Genomic DNA, 18,510 nt, shown 5'->3' with positions numbered 1-18,510 from the left:
TATACATGAAGCACTGCAAATGATCCAATCGAGTCGACCTCCCTACACTTTCAAAATACATAAGCACATGCATATTTTGCATTACACTTAAAATGTATATGTATTGTATATTAAAATATATACATATGGTTTATATATATATATTAGGGCTGTGAAACGATTAATCGCATCCAAAATAAAAGTTTGTTTACATAATAAATGTGTGTGTACTGTGTATAATTATTTTAGATATATAAATACACAGATATGCTTGTATATATTTAAGAAATATTTGCATGTATATACTGTATATAAATTTATATATCATTTATATGTAAATAACACATTTTTCTTAAATATATACATGCAAGTGTGTTACAAAATAATTATACACAGTACACACACATTATGTAAACACCAACTTTATTTTGGATGCGATTAATCGTTTCACAGCCCTTATATATATATATATAATTAATTCTCACTATTAACTATGACTTTTGCCTTAACAACTACCTTACTATTAAAAATCAGTAACTAGGAGTTTAAGTTTAAGATTAAGGGATGTAGAATATGACATAAATATGTGCTTTATAATGAATAAATGCCTATATCCTAGTAATATGCATCCTAATAAACAACTAGTTAATAGTGAGAATTGGACCCTAAACTAAAGTCTTACCACATTTTTAAGTGAGTAGTTTTATATTTCTCCATTTTTAATTAGATTTTGCTGTTTGCGATGCTTCGTGTGACTTCTCTCTCACTAAAGCGTTAAGTCTTGTGCAGTCTCGTATTTTTGTCTTATTTTCAAATATTTTTTTGCTTCAAATCAAAGTTTGTAGTGTTCTGATTCACCTTGTAGCTCTTTGGCTTGGTTCGTGGCTTATAACACTTTTACAAAGATTTATTTTTAAAATCCCTATGGGAGAAATGATTAGATTCACCATCTTGCGCTGCTTTCCTCACTTTTATACAGAAGAGGACGACTGGTAACAGCCTTTGAGCTTATTTTAATGGCATCTTCATTCATTGTATTGAAGGAAATTATATATAATATATTGATGACAAAATATCAAAGCAAGTGGTGTTACATATAAGTGATGTAAGTGTACAAATATGTTTTAAGGCCACTGTAGGCCAGTGCTATTACTGTACATCCGTGGATCTGGTCAAATCTAATAGATAAATGATATTTGATCAATTATATCAATCTAAATGATGGCATGAATATCATAATCTGGCTACATGAATACATTTATATTTGATTGACTGCTAATTGCAAAGTAATTTAAGCAGCATTTAAATATTCCAAGTTACACTCTATTGACACTATCTGTCGATTTGGGGGTAAAAAAAATTATTTCGTTGTAAGAACACATGAGGAAATTATTTACTTGTGAGGAAAACACAGCATTACTATTAATGGCCCTATAGATTTTTTTTCTTTATAAATGCATTACTGTAAAAATCTGTTATCCACTATTCCATCTGTATATCTTCTAATATATTATAATCAATAGATTATATATCTTATAATCTATTGTTACGTATATCTATGTATTTAACCAGGAATATTTGATTAGTTCTCCCATAAATGAATGATGTTCCTCATTTACTAAGTACAAGTAGTTACTTGCACAGATATAGTCTGAACTGTGTAATTAAAATGGCATTATTACATAATTCGATCTTTCTTTCCTGACTCCACAGGTGGTGAGCTCGACTAATGGTGAACTGAATGCTGACGACCCGCTGGCGGCCCACTCGAACGCACCAATCACAGCGCAGGCAGAGGTGGAGGTGGTGGATGAGGCCAAGTATGTGCACATGGCTTCTCACAGGTTTCTGTTCTTTGCCTCGTGTCTGATAGACACACACTGTCCGTTAGCACATGATCTCACCCTTGCCCTCACTGGTCCGTTCCCATCTGCTCCCCTGTAGTGCTCTGTGTACCGAAGTGTGTAATGGAGCGTTATATTGGGTACTATCATACATTTTTAAATCTTTAATTTGTACTTTTCAGTTTTAAATTAAATGTGTAGCATACACTACCGGTCGAATGTTTGGCATAATTAATAAAAATAAAAAAAGTTTTTAAAGGCTGCATTTATTTGATTAAAAATACAGTAAAAACAGTAATATTGTGTTATTATTATTAAAATTTAAAAGAACTTTTCTATTTATCTGTAAAAAATAAAAGATAGATGTATGATATTGGCACCAATTATTCGTTTTTGCTGCTTAATATTTTTTTGTATGCGGCAAGACTTTTTTTCATGATTCTTTGATAAATATAAAGTTTAAAAGAACAGCATTTATTTGAAATAGAAACATTGTGTAACAATATAATTGTCTTTACTGTCACTTTTGATCAATTTAATGCGTTCTTGCTGAATAACTGTTTTTTTATATATATTTCTTAGCCCAAACTTTTGAATACAGTATCACCCCCCCCCCCCCCAAAAAAAAATAATAATATTTGCAATATTTCAAAAATATTTCAACATTGATAATCATAAATGTTTTTAGAGCAGAAAATCAGCATATTAGAATGATTTCTGAAGGATAATATGACACTGTTGACAAAATCCAGCTTTTGATCACAGGAATAAATTACATTTTAAAATATATTCAAATAGAAAACCGTTATTTAAAATTGAATATGTTTTTACTGTAGTTTTTAATAAAAAAAAAAAAAATGTTTGCCCTTGTGAGCAAAAGGGGGACTTCTTTCTAAAACATAATAAAAAAAACTATTGACCGGTAGTGTATATTTTTAGACTCTTAGAACTTGTCCATTTCCATAAGAGCGGAAAAGGCAGTGTCCATAATAACTACGGCCATTTAGTTTGCCTGTTAAATTTCAGAGGCGATTACACTCGATAACAATAGAATGATTTCTGAAGGATCATGTGACACTGTTGTGTCCAGCTTTTGATCACAGGAATAAATTACATTTTAAAATATATTCCAATAGAAAACCGTTATTTAAAATTTTATGTATGTTTTAACTGTATTTTTTATAAAAAAAATAAAAAGCCTTCGTGAGCAGAAGGGAAAACATAATAACATAACATTTTTGTTTCTAAAACATAATTAAAAAAAACTATTGACCGATAGTGTATATTTTTAGACTCTTAGAACTTGTCCAAAATGGAAATTTCTGCATTTCCATAAGAGCGGAAAAGGCAGTGTCCATAATAACTACGGCCATTTAGTTTGCCTGTTAAATTTCAGAGGCGATTACACCCTTTAGTTTCCTTTTCTTCTAAAGCACCTGATGTGCATTTGAGTTCGGTCATATAAAACACTTATTCTCGTAGTTCTTTGATATCTTAAAGCCCTCTGTCTTTGATTTATTGATGCAAAAGCTTGAAAGTGGCGTAGACCGCATCAGCGTTTATCAATTAACAGGACGGCACAAACACACAAGGTCGTCATGGTTATTACACCGTATTAATGTCACCCGAGGTCTTTCTTCTAGAGATCTCTCTGATCTTTCTCTTCTAAATTTCCTTGTTTTCTTGAATATAGCAACCTGCTTTATCATTGTTACGTAAGAACTTCACACTACTTGGCTTATGGCTAAATGTGTCTGGATACCAGATCATACATTGTTTAGCATACGTGACCCTGGATCACAAAACCAGTCTGGAGTCGCACTGGTATATCTGTGGCAATAGCCAACAATACATCATGGGTCAAAATTACCGATTTTTTTTTATGCCACAAATCCTTAGGATATTAAGTAAAGATCATGTTCCATGAAGATATTTTGTAAGTTTCCTACCGTAAATATATAAAACATTTATTTTTGTGAGTGAATGCAGCACAATCGTGAACATAAATGCACAACTTTAAAGGAGATTTTCTCAATGTTTCCATTTTTTTGCACCCTCAGATTTTCAAATAGTCATATCTCGGCCAAATATTGTCATATATTAAACCATATATCAATGGAAAGCTTATTTATTCAGCTTTCAGTTGATTTATAAATCTCAAATTTAAAAAAAAATTGACCCATGTGACTGGTTTTGTGGTCCAGGGTCACATATACGTAGAGAAGGAAATGAGCCAGTATGGTCTTGATGCTCAATATTTTTATTTATAATAGTGGATGCTTTAAGTTTGTTAAACCTTACAATGAACTTTTCCTCTGTAAGAATAGGTACAACAGTTCTTGTTCCTTTTTCTGTTCCGACACAAACGTTAACTTCATTTTAATAAGATGGAAAAATTGGCTTATTACTTTTCCAGTGAGATGTATTCAGTTAGTTATATACTATTAATTATATATATATATATATATATAAAAAAACTTTAAACCACAGGGTATATGGTGTTACCATTGGGTGTCATGTCACTCCTATAAGCTTTAATATGTGGCCTTTAGGAGATGATCAGCTATATACGCTTCACCTGTGACTGGTCATAATGTTTTGGCTCATCATCTGATTTACTAAATGTTTTTTAAATGTGCGAAAACTCTGTGATTTGTGTATATTTAAAAGTGACCTGGGTTTTGTGGCGTTTATTGTTGCTATGCTTAGAGACAACTTCTAAACAGCTTAATGATATATATACACACACATCTATCAGGGGTGCTTAATGATATATATACACACACACATCTATCAGGTTTCCCACGGGTCCTTGAAATACTTGAAAGTTTGTGAATCTTAAAAATAAAAAAATTCAAGGCCCTGCAAAGTTTAAAAAAAATAAAAATACACCGATACCGGTCCTTTGAAAGTGCTTGAATTTATTTTGTGCAAGAAGTTTTCTGGAAAAAAATCCATATTATTCCCGCCGGTCCGCTAATGTGTTATTTCGCCAACACTTCGTGACCTATGCATACTAGCGTGCTTGATTTACGCTAGTTACGCGCATTTACACGTTACGTTAAGTGTTGATGAGGTACGTTGCCATGGCGAACAAAAAAAAAAAGCTTTTTTGCTTAGTTGTGTTTGACATGAAAACTGTAACAATGTTTCTTACAAGGTAACATGATGTAACCTTGCTCTCACTTGAAATGTGTCTCCACATTAAAGGTTGGGTAGGTAAGAATTGTCTAAAGAACTTTTTTTCAAATTGGCTTAAACTGTCTTTATATACCAATACATAATTAAAATGCAAGTACTTTGAAAAAGAGAGTATAAAAATTGAGTGACTATAGTGTATTTAATCTTCAAAAAACAGAGCTCATTAATTCCTACCGGGACGAAACAAGTGATTGGCTTGCGCGACTGTCACTCTCCGTCGCCATGACTACCGCTGCTATTACTGGCTCCGCCCACGTGCGCGCACCCGTTTTTAGGCGGGAGTGAATGGAATTAATGAGCTGTGTTTATTGAAGATTAAATACACTAGAGTCACTCAGTTTTTTTTATACTCTCTATTTCAGAGTACTTGTATTTTAATTATGTATTGGTATATAAAGACAGTTTAAACAAATTTGAATACGTTTTTTTAGACAATTCTGACCTACCCAACCTTTTAAGGCCTTGAATTTGAGGATATTGGACCCGGAAAGTCCTTGAAAGGTCCTTAAATTTTAAGTTAAAATTTGGGAACCCTGATGTGTGCCTGATGTATGTATATATATATATAAGTTATAAACATATTTACAAGGCTGTGACTACATTGAATTGTATACCATGGTTGTAGTTTTAGCACTTGGCTTCATTTGTACACATTGTCTAGTGGGCTGGTGAGCTGAGGACGACACTACATTTCTCCAATGCCCTTCTGTTCCTATTCTTCTCTTCCCCTTTTTCTCCCATTCTTGTTATAGTTTTTTTCCTGTCGATCATCAATTTTACAATTTAACAAACCGGTGTACAGAAAATGCCTATTATGATATTAGTTGATCAAAAGCGAACTTGAATTGAGTAGATGATCCCCTGAGTCTGTCTCTCAATCTCTTTTCTGTTTGTGTGTGTGTGTCTTCCTGTTGGTCTGTCGACATTAGGTTTGTCTCATCGTCTCACCTCTGTGTAATAATCTCTGTCTTTTCTCTTTTCACACTCTTCTGTAGCTGCGTGAAAATGCTCAACCTGTGGTGAGTCCCTCTCTCCAGTCCACATCAAACCCAAGGGGAGTGGACCAGCCTAGACTGTGGCCATAGAGATCACACTTACACCACGATCTACTCACACAGTTGTAGGCTAATGTAGCGATTCACGGTCTGTGAGTTTGAAAGGGAAAGAGCGAGGTCTGTCCGCTCATAAAGTCTGATTTGAGAGGCTGAAATACCCTAAAGTTGATTGGAGGTACGATGAGAAGTCTTTAATAGCCCAACTTCAGCTTATTTACAGAAACTCAACGAGACAGTGAGGATGTCGAGGTCTCTACTTAACCGCACATATTCAGTGCCTTACAGAAGTATGCAGAGCCTTAACTAAAGCTCAGATCTGTGCCACAGCATTATGAAATGTGTTTGAATTATTAATTATTATTATTTTTTTGCAATTGCACAGACATTAAGTTTTTCCAATTTAATTGACAGAATGCTGCTTTACATTTTTTTCCCAAAATTGTTGTATATTCATTGATAACACTTTTTATCTTACAAAATTGTTGTATATTAATTGATTACACTTTATTTTACAGTGTCTGTTACACATTGTACATGTAATTACTATAGAAATATCTATAAATTATGCATAATTACATGCAACTAACCCTACACCAAAACCTAACCCTATAGTAAGTAGTGTACTTGTAGTTAATTATCATTACACAGTCATTAAATGTATAACACAAGGACACATTAAAATAAAGTGTAACTTATTAATTTCATGTTATCAAGTCCTTGACATCCTGAAATTCCGAACAATGTTTCAGATTACATTATTATTTATTTTTTAATATATGTAATACAATCTCTTATTTTTTTACTAATTTACCAACCCTACAATGGCATATTTAATATTTTTTCCAGATATTTTATAGCAATAAACAGTGCCGTTTCTCTGATCTGATTGGTTGACACAATCAAACTGTTTAAACTCATAATTCTGATTAATTTTCTGATTTAAACAGCCACATATTTGTTTGAGGGTGATTGACGGCATATGGCTAAAGTTTTTTCCAAACTAAATTTCATATTAACAAAAAAATCCTTGGCATTCTGAAATTATCAGAACAACTATATATATATATATGTATATGGACATAATAAATGTGGTCATTAGTATGGTCATCATCTACCAAGCAAGCTTAAGTATCCCTATTTTTTTATAAATCCCTAAATATATAAATTTCTCACTGTTTGTGGACATTACTCGCATTCCCATCCAAAAAAAAAAAAAGTTAAACTTTTCTTCAACACCATTATTAATTGTTCATGACATAATATAAAAAAAATGGTTCGTTCTTATAACTAAACTATTGTAGTGTTTGGTGAAGGCAGATTTAGTCAAGGATCTGCATGTGTTCGCAGGGCACTGTACGTCCTCATTAATAACCGCAGTGATAATTCAGCCAGCGCCCGCAAGCGTCCTTTAGAAACATGTTTAGTGAAGTCTCTCACTTTTCAATGTGTCAGTCTGGAGCTGTTCTCTTCCACTGCATGTGCCTCGTTTCCCATAAACCCATTCTGTCGTGTTGTTGCCGTCTAACATTCTGTCATCAATGCTTTTAACGAACCGTACGTCATTTAAGTTTCCTTTTTATTTACTTTGACCAGTTGTCGTTCATATGCAGCATTTAGGTTGGTACGGATATATATTAATGCACTTGTTTTTATCAGCGCTGACGATATGTAGCATAACCCCACAAATCTGCTTGATGTCAGCTACATACTGACGGCGCATGTGTAGATGATAGACAGCAGGTGCTTCATTATAGAGCCCGCCGGCGTCACAACGTCACGGCGCTAGCTGGTTGCAAAACAAAGTGAAAACTGGAGGCGGCCCAATACAAACCAGCACAGATTCGACTACATAAGGAGCTTTTATTATTATTATTATTAAATGTCATCTTGTTGGTTTGTCGGTTTTAGACTGAGTACAGGCTCCAATTTTAATGTTTTCTAAATTATTGTGATTATTTGTGAATCCTCTATGATTGTTGTTTTGATTAGACTTTTTGAAGAAGCTGGTAATGAAGTGTAATCAAATACATAGTTAAAAAGTTAATAGATGAAAAATGAATATGCTGTATCTGGAATTTTTATTTCTAGAAAATATTCACATAATGAAAATTGCACCGTAATGTCACTCTTTACATTGTCGTCTTCTGGCCTCGGCGCTGGCTCGGCAGAACTGCGGATCGTACCACAAGTCTTGTACGTGAGCATTCAGCGCATAGTTCATCTGAAGATGTATACGCCCTCAGTTTCTCTTACACTCGGTTTCTCTATCGGGTCGGTGTAGAAGTCAGGCACTCGACCGGAGGCGGCGTTAGCGTTAATCCTGTCAGATCGTCATTGAGTGAGCGTGTGCGGGTCGGCCGATCTGGTGCCGTCCGTTAACTTTTGCAAATAACAATCGCGGTCCTGGACGGTGAGTGAGTGAGCTTGCACATTAAGATAAAATCGGATTTTCTCCGGTCATTGTTAAAAAAAACAAGCTAACAAAACTATGTTTGTAAAGCGGCCGGAGGGATCGTTCTGCAACCACCTAAGCTCCGCCCCCACAATAAAACGTCACCTTGTTTACTAACTGAAAAGGGGTCTATTAGATGGGAGGAATCAGCCAATCGGTTGACAACGCTAACATTTACATGTGTTTTTTTTCTTGTTTTTTCGCAGGTGCTGCTGTTTCTTCAAGAGGAAGAGGAAGAAGAACACGCCACGGCACAAATGAACCTCCGGCCTCGCGGCGCAGTCTGTTCCTTTGGTTGTTTTTAGAGCGTTCAAATAAAGAAATTTTACAAGACGACAACAGCCGAGCCCTCCAAACGAGCTGGGGAGCGATGTATGAACACCAAGAGGCATGCACACGTTGTCTCTGTGGGGATTGTCTTTGTTTTTTTGTTTTTGTTTCTTCCACTCAGTCTTGATTTCGGCAGCGACGGGCCTCGTCCTCGGACTGTCTCTTCACACAAAGCTAAGGATCTCAAAGCACTGGAACAGCACTGCACTTCATTTGCTGTTTTGCTTCTTTCTTTATTTTTTTTCTCGTTCTCCTCGTCGGTGGACGTTCGTCTCTGAATGTGTCCACGACGGGTGCGATTATAGAGAGACAAATTCGCCCACGCTGGACCTTTTCTCATCCCTCTCAGCACCTCGAGACGAGACGGTGGCTTTTTATTTTCAACCTAACCCCTCTTTAAATGTTCGTTTGTGTGTTTCGGTGGCTGATTGTTGGTTCTCGCGCTGCCAGAAAGTGGTCGAAGCCTTAGAAATATGACTAGCGGATTTCTTCGTCGCATCTATCGGAGTGAAGCGCAAAACAAATACCTGTCGTAATGATGCTAGCCGGCCTTTACACGTAAAACTTTGTGAAAGTGTGACATAAGCAGCGGTTTCCAGTGGCGCTGACTAGTATTTAAGCTGCTTGTTCTAAAGCACTCGTCCCACTTCTTCAACCCACCAGCCAGTCATGCTGCTTTCTTCTCCTCTTACTACGATATTGTGTGGCTTTGACGTACAGCTGGCTGCTTTTCTATTGGCTGAAGTGGCCAGTAAGACTTTCCCTCTGCGCTTTTTATATCTTTCTGTCCATATAGTCACTTATTATTCCCTCGGAACAGTTCCCAATTGATGTTTTTCTTCTTCTTTTTTTTTTTATGCCTGGAAGAAAAAACTGCTAATTATTCAGGATGAGAATAACCATGTGCCAGAGTGGCTTGTGGGTCGCAAAGAAAGCCTCAACGTGTTCATAGTAAGCCGTATATAATGCGATTTAAAGGCCGTTCGTTTTTTTTTTAGTAGGCGTGACCTTGGAGGATGCAGAATTACTCTGCGAAACATCTCGATTTAATGCCTTAACACTGTTCGGCAGGGTCCACTCTGTGATAAGACGTGATAATTCCTCCCATGCCTTCATGCAGACGTGAAACGTGTCCCTTGCTGGAGGGCGTTCGAGTCACCAAATCGAATTATGTGGCAGAAAACGTCCGCAAAAGTGGCCCGTTTGTAAATTCTGACTGGTTTGTTATAGTGGCCATACGTGGTTTGAGACGGGGCAGCCCTTGACCTCTTGCATGGATGAGGCGGTCCTTTCCCAAACGCAATCCTTAAGACAGGAATTACGTCAAATTGGGTTATATGTGAAATTATTACTGTAGTTCTGTTGTCGTCGTCGTCTTTTTTTTTTTTTTTTTATACTCTTCGGGAAATCGCTAATCTCAGTCGTGATGTTGCCTTGCTCATTTTATTGTTTTTTTGTTTTGTTTTGGGGTTGGGGGGGGTCACCATTCACCTATTCACAGCATTAAATCCGTGTTTTTATTTCGTGATCTTTCTAATGTATAGTAAATGTGAATTAATGTAAGATAAATTATATACAAGTAAACTATTATTTTATTTTATTTTGATCACCGTACAAAACGTTGAGAGAGAAGCCATATAGGAGTGTGTGACTGCACTAGCGTTTCACCGGGCCCTTGTTTACTGAATCCTACTGACCTCTGAACTCATCTTTCACAAGGAACGGGGGTAAACTGGGCCGTTTGGAGAATCTACCGTGCCCGTGTCGTGTTTTGGGAATCCTTCTCGGGGGCCTACGAGTGGACGGCGTGCTTTGAATGTTCCTATAAAAGCTGTGGATCGATTAGATAGATGGATGGGACTGTGTGTTGGACCAAATAGATACGCAAATGGCCACAGATTCTTTATTAGCATGTTTCCACCGTTCAACTCATCAGTTATCCAGCCGTGTAAATAGTAAGCTCTCTTGACCCATTCACTTTCAGGAACGATTTCCACGATCAAGGAACGGGAGTCGCGTTCAAAATATGCCGGTTATAGGGACTAATGCGTTTGTGACGGTTATTTAATAGGTTTTCCTTGTGCGTATCCGCTGTGACGCGAGTCACTTTGGGTCTAAATTATTCTGTGAAAAGTACTTGAATGATACTCTTGGAAATCCGCGTCGGCGCGTGACTTTTTATTTAACGTTCTTCTCTTAACGATATGTATTACGTGCCTCGCTAGAGTTGGAAAATGATTTAGTATTTCTGGATGTGCACTGCTTGCTATCGCCAGGTGCGTCTGGCTCTGTGTGTGTGTTTCTGTGTGTGCAGGATTTAACTAATTTAACCCCTTAATTGACGTCCAAAAGGCCTTGGCTTGTTTCAAGCCACTCCGGAATCGTTTTGTGGATATAAGCGGAATGTGAAATTGTTGGGTTTATGGATAAGGAAGCTAGTCCTGCATGTCCAGATGTGCAGACTGGATGGGGAATATTAATTTTTTTTTTTTTTTTAAGGCGCCATCTGCTGGTTGAAAAAGACACTACATTAGACACTGATATGCTATTTGAAGTAGAGCTGACGTTGTTCCTCATTACTGGAATCTTGTTAATGCGATCATAATGACTACTGGCTCTCGTCGACTGCAAGGTGATGATTATTACAAGCCATGTTTCATCTTTCATTTTCCCTTTTTTGTTTTTGTGATGGAATCCTGGCATTCTGAGGTTTAAATACACAATTATTCCATGAGAAATCTTAGGAAAGCATTCCCAAATTTGTTTGTGTACCATTCCCATTCATTTACCTTTTTTTTTTTTTTGCTTTTGTATCACGGTTCTGGTCACTTTAATGTGCCGCAGATGTACACGCAGAGAGGTAAACGAGAGATATTCTCCTAAAAGATGAAGTTAGTGACATTTAATGCAGATTTTATGTGCATGGCTTTTGATTCCCGAAAGCAATGGAAACTACTTGTGTAAATGGGGGCACTGAAGAACATAGTGGGCATGAAGTTGATACACTGTTATTCTGTGGCTGCATAATGCCTTAAACATGCTACTGTCTGTGCGCTTGGGTTCAACATTGTGTCTGCTACAGTCATATATCTCTCTCTCACTCTCTCTCCTCTCTCTCTCTCCCTCTCTCTCTCTCTCTCTCTCTCTCTCTCTCTCTCTCTCTCTCTCTCTCTCTCTCTCTCTCTCTCTCTCTCTCTCTCTCTCTCTCTCTCTCTCTCTCTCTCTCTCTCTCTCTCTCTCTCTCTCTCTCTCTCTCTCTCTCTCTCTCTCTCTCTCTCTCTCTCTCTCTCTCTCTCTCTCTCTCTCTCCTCTCTCTCTCTCTCTCTCTCTCTCTCTCTCTCTGGAAAATTCAATTTCAAGATTTTAGTTAATGTGGGAACCTGTTGGATTTTTGTTTTTTAAGGACCACTCATTTTTAATTGACCTCGGAATGATTATATTACAGGAGTCTGGTAGGAAAGCACTGCAATATTTGACTTCTCTTTTTCACTTTTTGTTTTTGTTTTTTTTGTAGTGTTTCTTTCAGTAAGGATGTTTCTGTACTTCAAACATTAAAAACTAAATTGTACAGTACTGCAAGAGTCATTCTCTTGTTCGGGTCATACTTACAAAGATACTTTAAATTTCATTGTATTATGAATTTATTGTGTTGAAATATGAATGTTACTTAAATGTACTTCGATGATTTTACTTTCTCAAGGGCTTCAACTGTGATGGACCCCGTTTTGTCTCTCTCTCTCTCTCTCTCTCTCTCCTCTCTCTCTCTCTCCTCTCTCTCTCTCTCTCTCTCTCTCTCTCTCTCTCTCTCTCTCTCTCTCTCTCTCAAAATATATTTTGTTTTTAAGTTGCAGAAAGATTAAGGTCTTAATCTTATTTAAAATGCCTATTTTCCTGAGGAGTCGTATAAATTCCATACATAACCTTTCAAATTAAATTTTTATTCCCTCCACTCTTAAAGGGAAACTCAAGTTTGCACCCTTTTTTATGTAAAATAAAAGAAAATGTCTCTTAACCTCTGAGTGAGTCCGTCTATATTTTCTAGAGCTACTTTTTGTCTTAACTGAAGAGTTCACACACACCACAATAACCATTACAGCTTTATTAGAGTACCACCAGTTTATTAACATTCATAAGAATTACAATTACAGATAAATATACTACATATAAGTAGCTATATAATTGCTATTTTTTATATATATAAAATATGCATAAATTGTTGGAAATGTTTGTCATATATATTTATATATACAATTTTATAAGCCAACATGCCTTCACTTTTGTTAGAAGGGTGCATTTATTTTGCAATATTGGGAGCAATATTTTATTTACAATGTCTAAGTATATAGGATACAAATGATGACAAAGTAATTTGAAATGAACTAAAAATTCAACTAAAAATTAATGCGTAATGCCCTCATACTATAAACACTAATAAAATTAAAGCACTGGCAGACATATATATAATTTTAATTTATATATAACACTAATTTTGTAATTTATATATAGTTAATTTAGTTGAATTTTTAGTTATTTTCAAATTACTTTTAGTCATTTGTATCCTATGTACTTAGACATTGTATATAAAATATTGCTCCCAATATTGCAAAATAAATCCACCCTTCTAACAAAAGTGAAGGCATGTTGGCTTATAAAATTGTTTGTATATATATATATACAGTAGTTGTTTCCTTATTTAACATTTTTATGTTTAAGTGAGTTTATGTTGTAACCTTCTTATCGTTCTTCGTTTAAAAATATATATATATGTTCAAGTTATTCATAAATCTGCTGTTTTCATGTCTGCCATTAATTTGAAGCAGGTGATGGCTCTTATCCTGCTCTTATCCAGAGACTTTTATATCACTTCCGGAAGAGTGTTATAAACTTCCGTTCCGGTCGATCTTCATCCTTTTCCTCTCTAGACCGTGTGAATATGGTGTGTATGTTTCACAGTGAATCCTTGTCAATCCGCACAAATCCGTTTTTTTAGCAACTCTTGCTGCGTTTTAAAGCACCGAAATGTTTCGTTAATGTTGTTACAATTCATATGTACTGAGTATTTTGATTTTCTGCATTTGCTTTATGTAAGATGTTGAATGATAAAAAAAACAGCGTCATCTCCCGCTGCACAACTTTTGAATTTCAGACGTTAAAGTCTGCTAGCGAGAGTTATACAATATTATGATGGGTTTAATTGATCTATTGTGATTATATAAACGTATGCGATGCGTTTAAACTGCGTGTTTATGGGTAAATGTGGAAAAACAACGCTGTTAAAATCATAACGGGTATTGACGTTAGCAGTGTTGCTAATTTTTGTGAGCTTAAAGGGATAACTTAATTCACCCAAAAATGATAATTCCGTAATTTAATCACTATATTGTTCCAAACCTGAATTAATTTATTTCTTATGTCGAACACAAGATGTTTATAATCAAACAATTGTGGGGCTCCATTGACTTCCATAGTATTTTTTTTTTTCATACTATGGAGGTCAATGTAGACCAGCAACTGTTTGGTGACAGAATTATTAATTCTTTTGATAAATATCCCTTTAAATGTTAATTAATGTGATTACAGATGTTTATGCAATTTACACATTGCATGAACAATCTCAGTTTTTACAAAAATATCATTATATTTTAACATGGTTTCTACAAAGCTGCTTTAAAACATATATTGTGAACACAAACTTGGAGTGAAATTGAATTTAAAGTACAAAAGTGTCCCATGTGACCCTGACTGACCCTAGTGTGTGTGTTAACAGGGGCGCGTCAGAACCAAGACCGTGAAGAAGGCCGCTCGGGTCGTGATCGAGAAGTACTACACCCGACTGGGCAATGACTTCCACATCAACAAGAGAGTGTGTGAGGAGATCGCCATCATCCCCAGCAAACCTCTGCGCAACAAGATCGCAGGGTGAGTAAAGTCCAGCACTTCAGAGGGACGGATACTGACAACACCGTATCAATGCTTATCATGGTAATATAGTGAGGTTCTTTAAGTCAGTGTTTCTCAAACCTGTCCTGAAGGACCCCCAACACTGCACACTTTCTTTGTCTCCCTAATCAAACACACCTGATTCAACTCATCAGCTCATTATCACATGGGTTAATGAGCTGATGAGATGAGTGTGTTTGATTAGGGAGACAAAGAAAGTGTGCAGTTTTGGGGGTCCTTCAGGACAGGTTTGAGAAACACTGACTCAAGTGATCTCGGATTGACAGGGAAAAAACAATGGTAGATGAAGATGAATGTTAAATGGGGATCAACAAGCTTTTTTAATTCTTCCCAACTAAAAAAAGGGGTCGTTGGTCAGCTTGGATTTGTCAATACAAAAATGTGCAAAAAAAATTATAAAGTAAAGTCAAATTCATGCTGTCCTAAAATAATATCCTTAAAGTATTGTTACATTTTTTGCAGGTTATCATTAATAAATGTGCCAATAGTTTTCCCAAAGTGGTTCAGTTTAGTGACGGGCCTAAAATAAATGAGACTGTGTGTGTGAGTTTGGAAAAATCATGCATCAATCAATATCAGTTTTATATTTTTTCATGTCTTGTAAAGATAATAAATTCAAGCCCTCTTCAGAAATCTTACAATTCAGTCTGTGCCATTTTGTTTTCTTGCATACATTTTTTTTTTTATGGAGTTATTATAAAACCAAAACCAATAAAACATTTTCTGTACTTATTGCAAATTAATATTACAATTATGTAATGCACACATGTATAATGTAGGCCTATGAGGATGGATGGATGGAGATAGATATACGGATGTATTTCTCATACTATTTTTGCAAGATATCTATACAATATTTCTGTATGATATCTTATAATGGATATCTTGCTATAAAATGGAGACGTGAGACTGAAACGAAGCCTTGTGTTTCTGCAGGTATGTGACGCACCTGATGAAGCGCATCCAGAGGGGTCCCGTCAGGGGCATCTCCATCAAACTGCAGGAGGAGGAGCGAGAGAGGCGGGATAACTACGTCCCAGAGGTCAGCGACGCTTCACTTCACAATACGATTCATCGTTTAACGATCGCAATCTCAAACTCTCACAAGATCTTGTTCATAACTGACAGCGATTCGGCTCGGTCTATTAAACCTTTAACAAGTGCGATCACAGCGAACATTCAGATCTGCGTTCTGAGCCAGAGAGAGCAGTCGTCATGTAGAGATATGAAACCGATTCGATAACTGTCTTTTAAACCACACAGTATCAGTATAGGCTCGTTTCCATTACAGATTTGCGCAAACCTTTTTTTTGTGCTTTTCTCTCTAAATGTCGACAAAAAGCTATTGCGAAATGACAGCGTTTCCATTAACCCATGTTATGCGACTAAAACATATTTTTCTACCTCTCGCGATAATCATTCCAAAAATTATGGCAACGGACGTTGGTAGGTTTATATTTCACAGCCACCGCACTGACCATTATTATTAATCGAAAGACGTGTTATCCACTCATTAATGGCAAGGAAAGACCCTTATACTGTGAGCGGCACATTTGAGGAGTTTCTTCGAGGTCTTGATCGTGGCATTTCTTTGAGGTTTAGAATCCAGGATTCCTGTAATTTGTCTTATGCATTTAATAAAGAACTCAGTCTCGTATTGTGTCCAAACACACCCCGTCATCTACGTCAGGTGACCTGTGAATGCGCAAAAACTGTTTCCACTGCAGTTTTGCGAAATAATAGAAATTGTTTGAATTGCCTGAAAAACCACCTCATGTGAGCGTGAACTTTTTTTTGCGATAAATGGGAGTTTTTGTGAAATTGACGCGTTTCCATTGAGCATTTTTTCAATTCACAATTTCAATTTGCGCAATTTGACGGGAAATGGAAACGCGGTTTATATCTAACAATAATTCAAATCTTTACAGAAGAACTGTAATTAAGTTTTCATCCACTTGTCATTCGAATTATTGGAAGTTTGGTAAAAAAAAACTTGTGCGAATAAAGCTGGTGAAAGTTTCCATCCAACGGCTTTAAAGCGAATAAAAACCTGTGCGTAATGACGTCACATGCCGTTTTGCTATCAAATTGGTATATCGAATTGATTTGAGACATTTTAAGGTGTTCATTCATTTTCGCACTGAATCGCACAACATTTGCGAACAAAGTTTTGCTAGACAAAATGGATTCATTTATTCGACAAATAACGTTTCCATCGGCGTTTATCGCATAAGCCGTATATCGATCAAGATCAAACCCGATGAGACCGAACGCATTTCATTGGAGCCGATATTCATGAAATTCAATCGAATTTTGCTGTTTCCATAAGGCATTTTTCATTCAAAATCACTTAATTCGGATAAAAACGTGTGGATGGAAACAAAGCTTGTGATAAAAGTTTATAGTTCAGATAAAAACACTGATGTCTACGGTCGTGATCAAAATAATCACCTTTTGAAAGTGACTTGAAGCTTCAAATAAAGATTGAATCCAGTGAATTCCTCATAAAGAGCTTGTTGTGTTGCTATAAACTGTTAACCCGTTATTTGCTCATATAGTAGTGATAGCATGTTTCATGATGCCTAATTTCACACTGATCAACGTTGAGACATCATTGGTCCCTCACTTCATGCACTTGTTCTCTTTGTTCTCAGGTCTCTGCTTTGGATCAGGAGATTATTGAGGTTGATCCCGATACTAAGGAAATGTTGAAGGCTTTCGTAAGTTGATTTTACCTTACTTTGTGTAGATGAGCTGTTAATATTCAATCTGGTAGTTTTACGGTGCTGTGACCGCAATGCTTACAGTGAATGTGAGAATAGTGAGAAATTAGCCGTCAAATGTGCACCACAAAACCAGTCACATGGGTCAATTTTTTTAAAATTGAGATTTATATATCATCTGGAAGCTGAATAAATAAGCTTTCCATTGATCTATGGACAATATTTGGTCGAGATATGACTATTAGAAAATCTGGAATCTGAGGGTGCAAAAATATCGAAACATTGAGAATCTCCTTTAAAGTTGTGCATTTATGTTCACGATTGTGCGGCATTCACTCACACAAATACATGTTTTATATATTTACGGTAGGAAATTTACAAAATATCTTCATGGAACATGATCTTTACTTAATATCCTAATGATTTTTGGTGTAAAAGAAAAATCAATAATTTTGACCCATACAATGTTTTGTTGGCTAGCCACAGATATACCTTCTGACTGGTTTTGCGATCCAGGGTCACAAATGTCCTTGAAATGTTTTTAGTGTTGGAATACAGACCTGAGCCCTCATTAACCCTTTCTCTCTCTCTCTCTCTCTGACTGCAGGACTTCGGAAACCTCCCCAACTTGCAGGTCACCCAGCCAACAATCGGCATGAACTTCAAAACACCCAGAGGAGTCTAATGTAACTTAGCACATTAATAAAGACTGCAAGGAACAACTACCTTGTGTTTGTCATTTTTTTAATGAATTCTCAGGCCAGATTTGCAGGATGAATATGATCATGTTAAAATACAATGCCGTAAATCCCTGCCGAAGCAAGTTAGTGTAACCGCACAGTCTAGAAACAATACAACTGAATATGATTTATAAATGCTACAAACTTTTAGCATTACATGAAAACCAGCTTTCCCAATGGAAAAGTTAAGTTGTAAAAATATATTTCCATTTATGCCCTCATGTA

The 18,510-nt window shown here is 36.1% G+C and overlaps 2 protein-coding genes across 6 annotated transcripts in view; both read left to right on the top strand.

Annotated features, from left to right (window-relative positions):
• csnk1g1 (casein kinase 1, gamma 1) overlaps positions 1 to 10,473 on the top strand; it is a 49,838-nt gene extending 39,365 nt beyond the window's left edge. Inside the window, exons 12-14 of one of the 5 annotated variants that reach the window (XM_079583808.1) lie at positions 1,693 to 1,799; positions 6,020 to 6,043; positions 8,738 to 8,930. In XM_079583808.1, coding sequence (XP_079439934.1) covers positions 1,693 to 1,799; positions 6,020 to 6,043; positions 8,738 to 8,792 — 186 coding nt within the window. In that variant the 3' untranslated portion in view covers positions 8,793 to 8,930. Of the gene's footprint in view, positions 1 to 1,692; positions 2,665 to 6,019; positions 6,044 to 8,737 lie in introns of those variants that run through there. The other 4 variants (XM_079583809.1, XM_079583811.1, XM_079583807.1 and 1 more) reach the window with 4 other exon arrangements.
• Positions 10,474 to 13,684: 3,211 nt separating this feature from the next.
• rps17 (ribosomal protein S17) lies at positions 13,685 to 18,268 on the top strand. Its single transcript, XM_079598858.1, has 5 exons — positions 13,685 to 13,797; positions 14,629 to 14,780; positions 15,759 to 15,864; positions 17,477 to 17,542; positions 18,153 to 18,268. Exons 1-5 carry the CDS (start codon positions 13,795 to 13,797, stop codon positions 18,228 to 18,230), a joined length of 405 nt encoding a protein of 134 aa, XP_079454984.1. The 5' UTR covers positions 13,685 to 13,794; the 3' UTR covers positions 18,231 to 18,268.
• The last annotated feature ends 242 nt before the right edge of the window (positions 18,269 to 18,510 follow it).

This window comes from Phoxinus phoxinus (genome assembly GCF_949152265.1).
Source record: "Phoxinus phoxinus genome assembly, chromosome: 2".
Taxonomy (NCBI): Eukaryota; Metazoa; Chordata; class Actinopteri; order Cypriniformes; family Leuciscidae; genus Phoxinus; species Phoxinus phoxinus.
The sequence above is the reverse complement of the archived record's forward strand: the minus strand, read 5'-3'. Positions and strand labels throughout refer to the sequence as shown.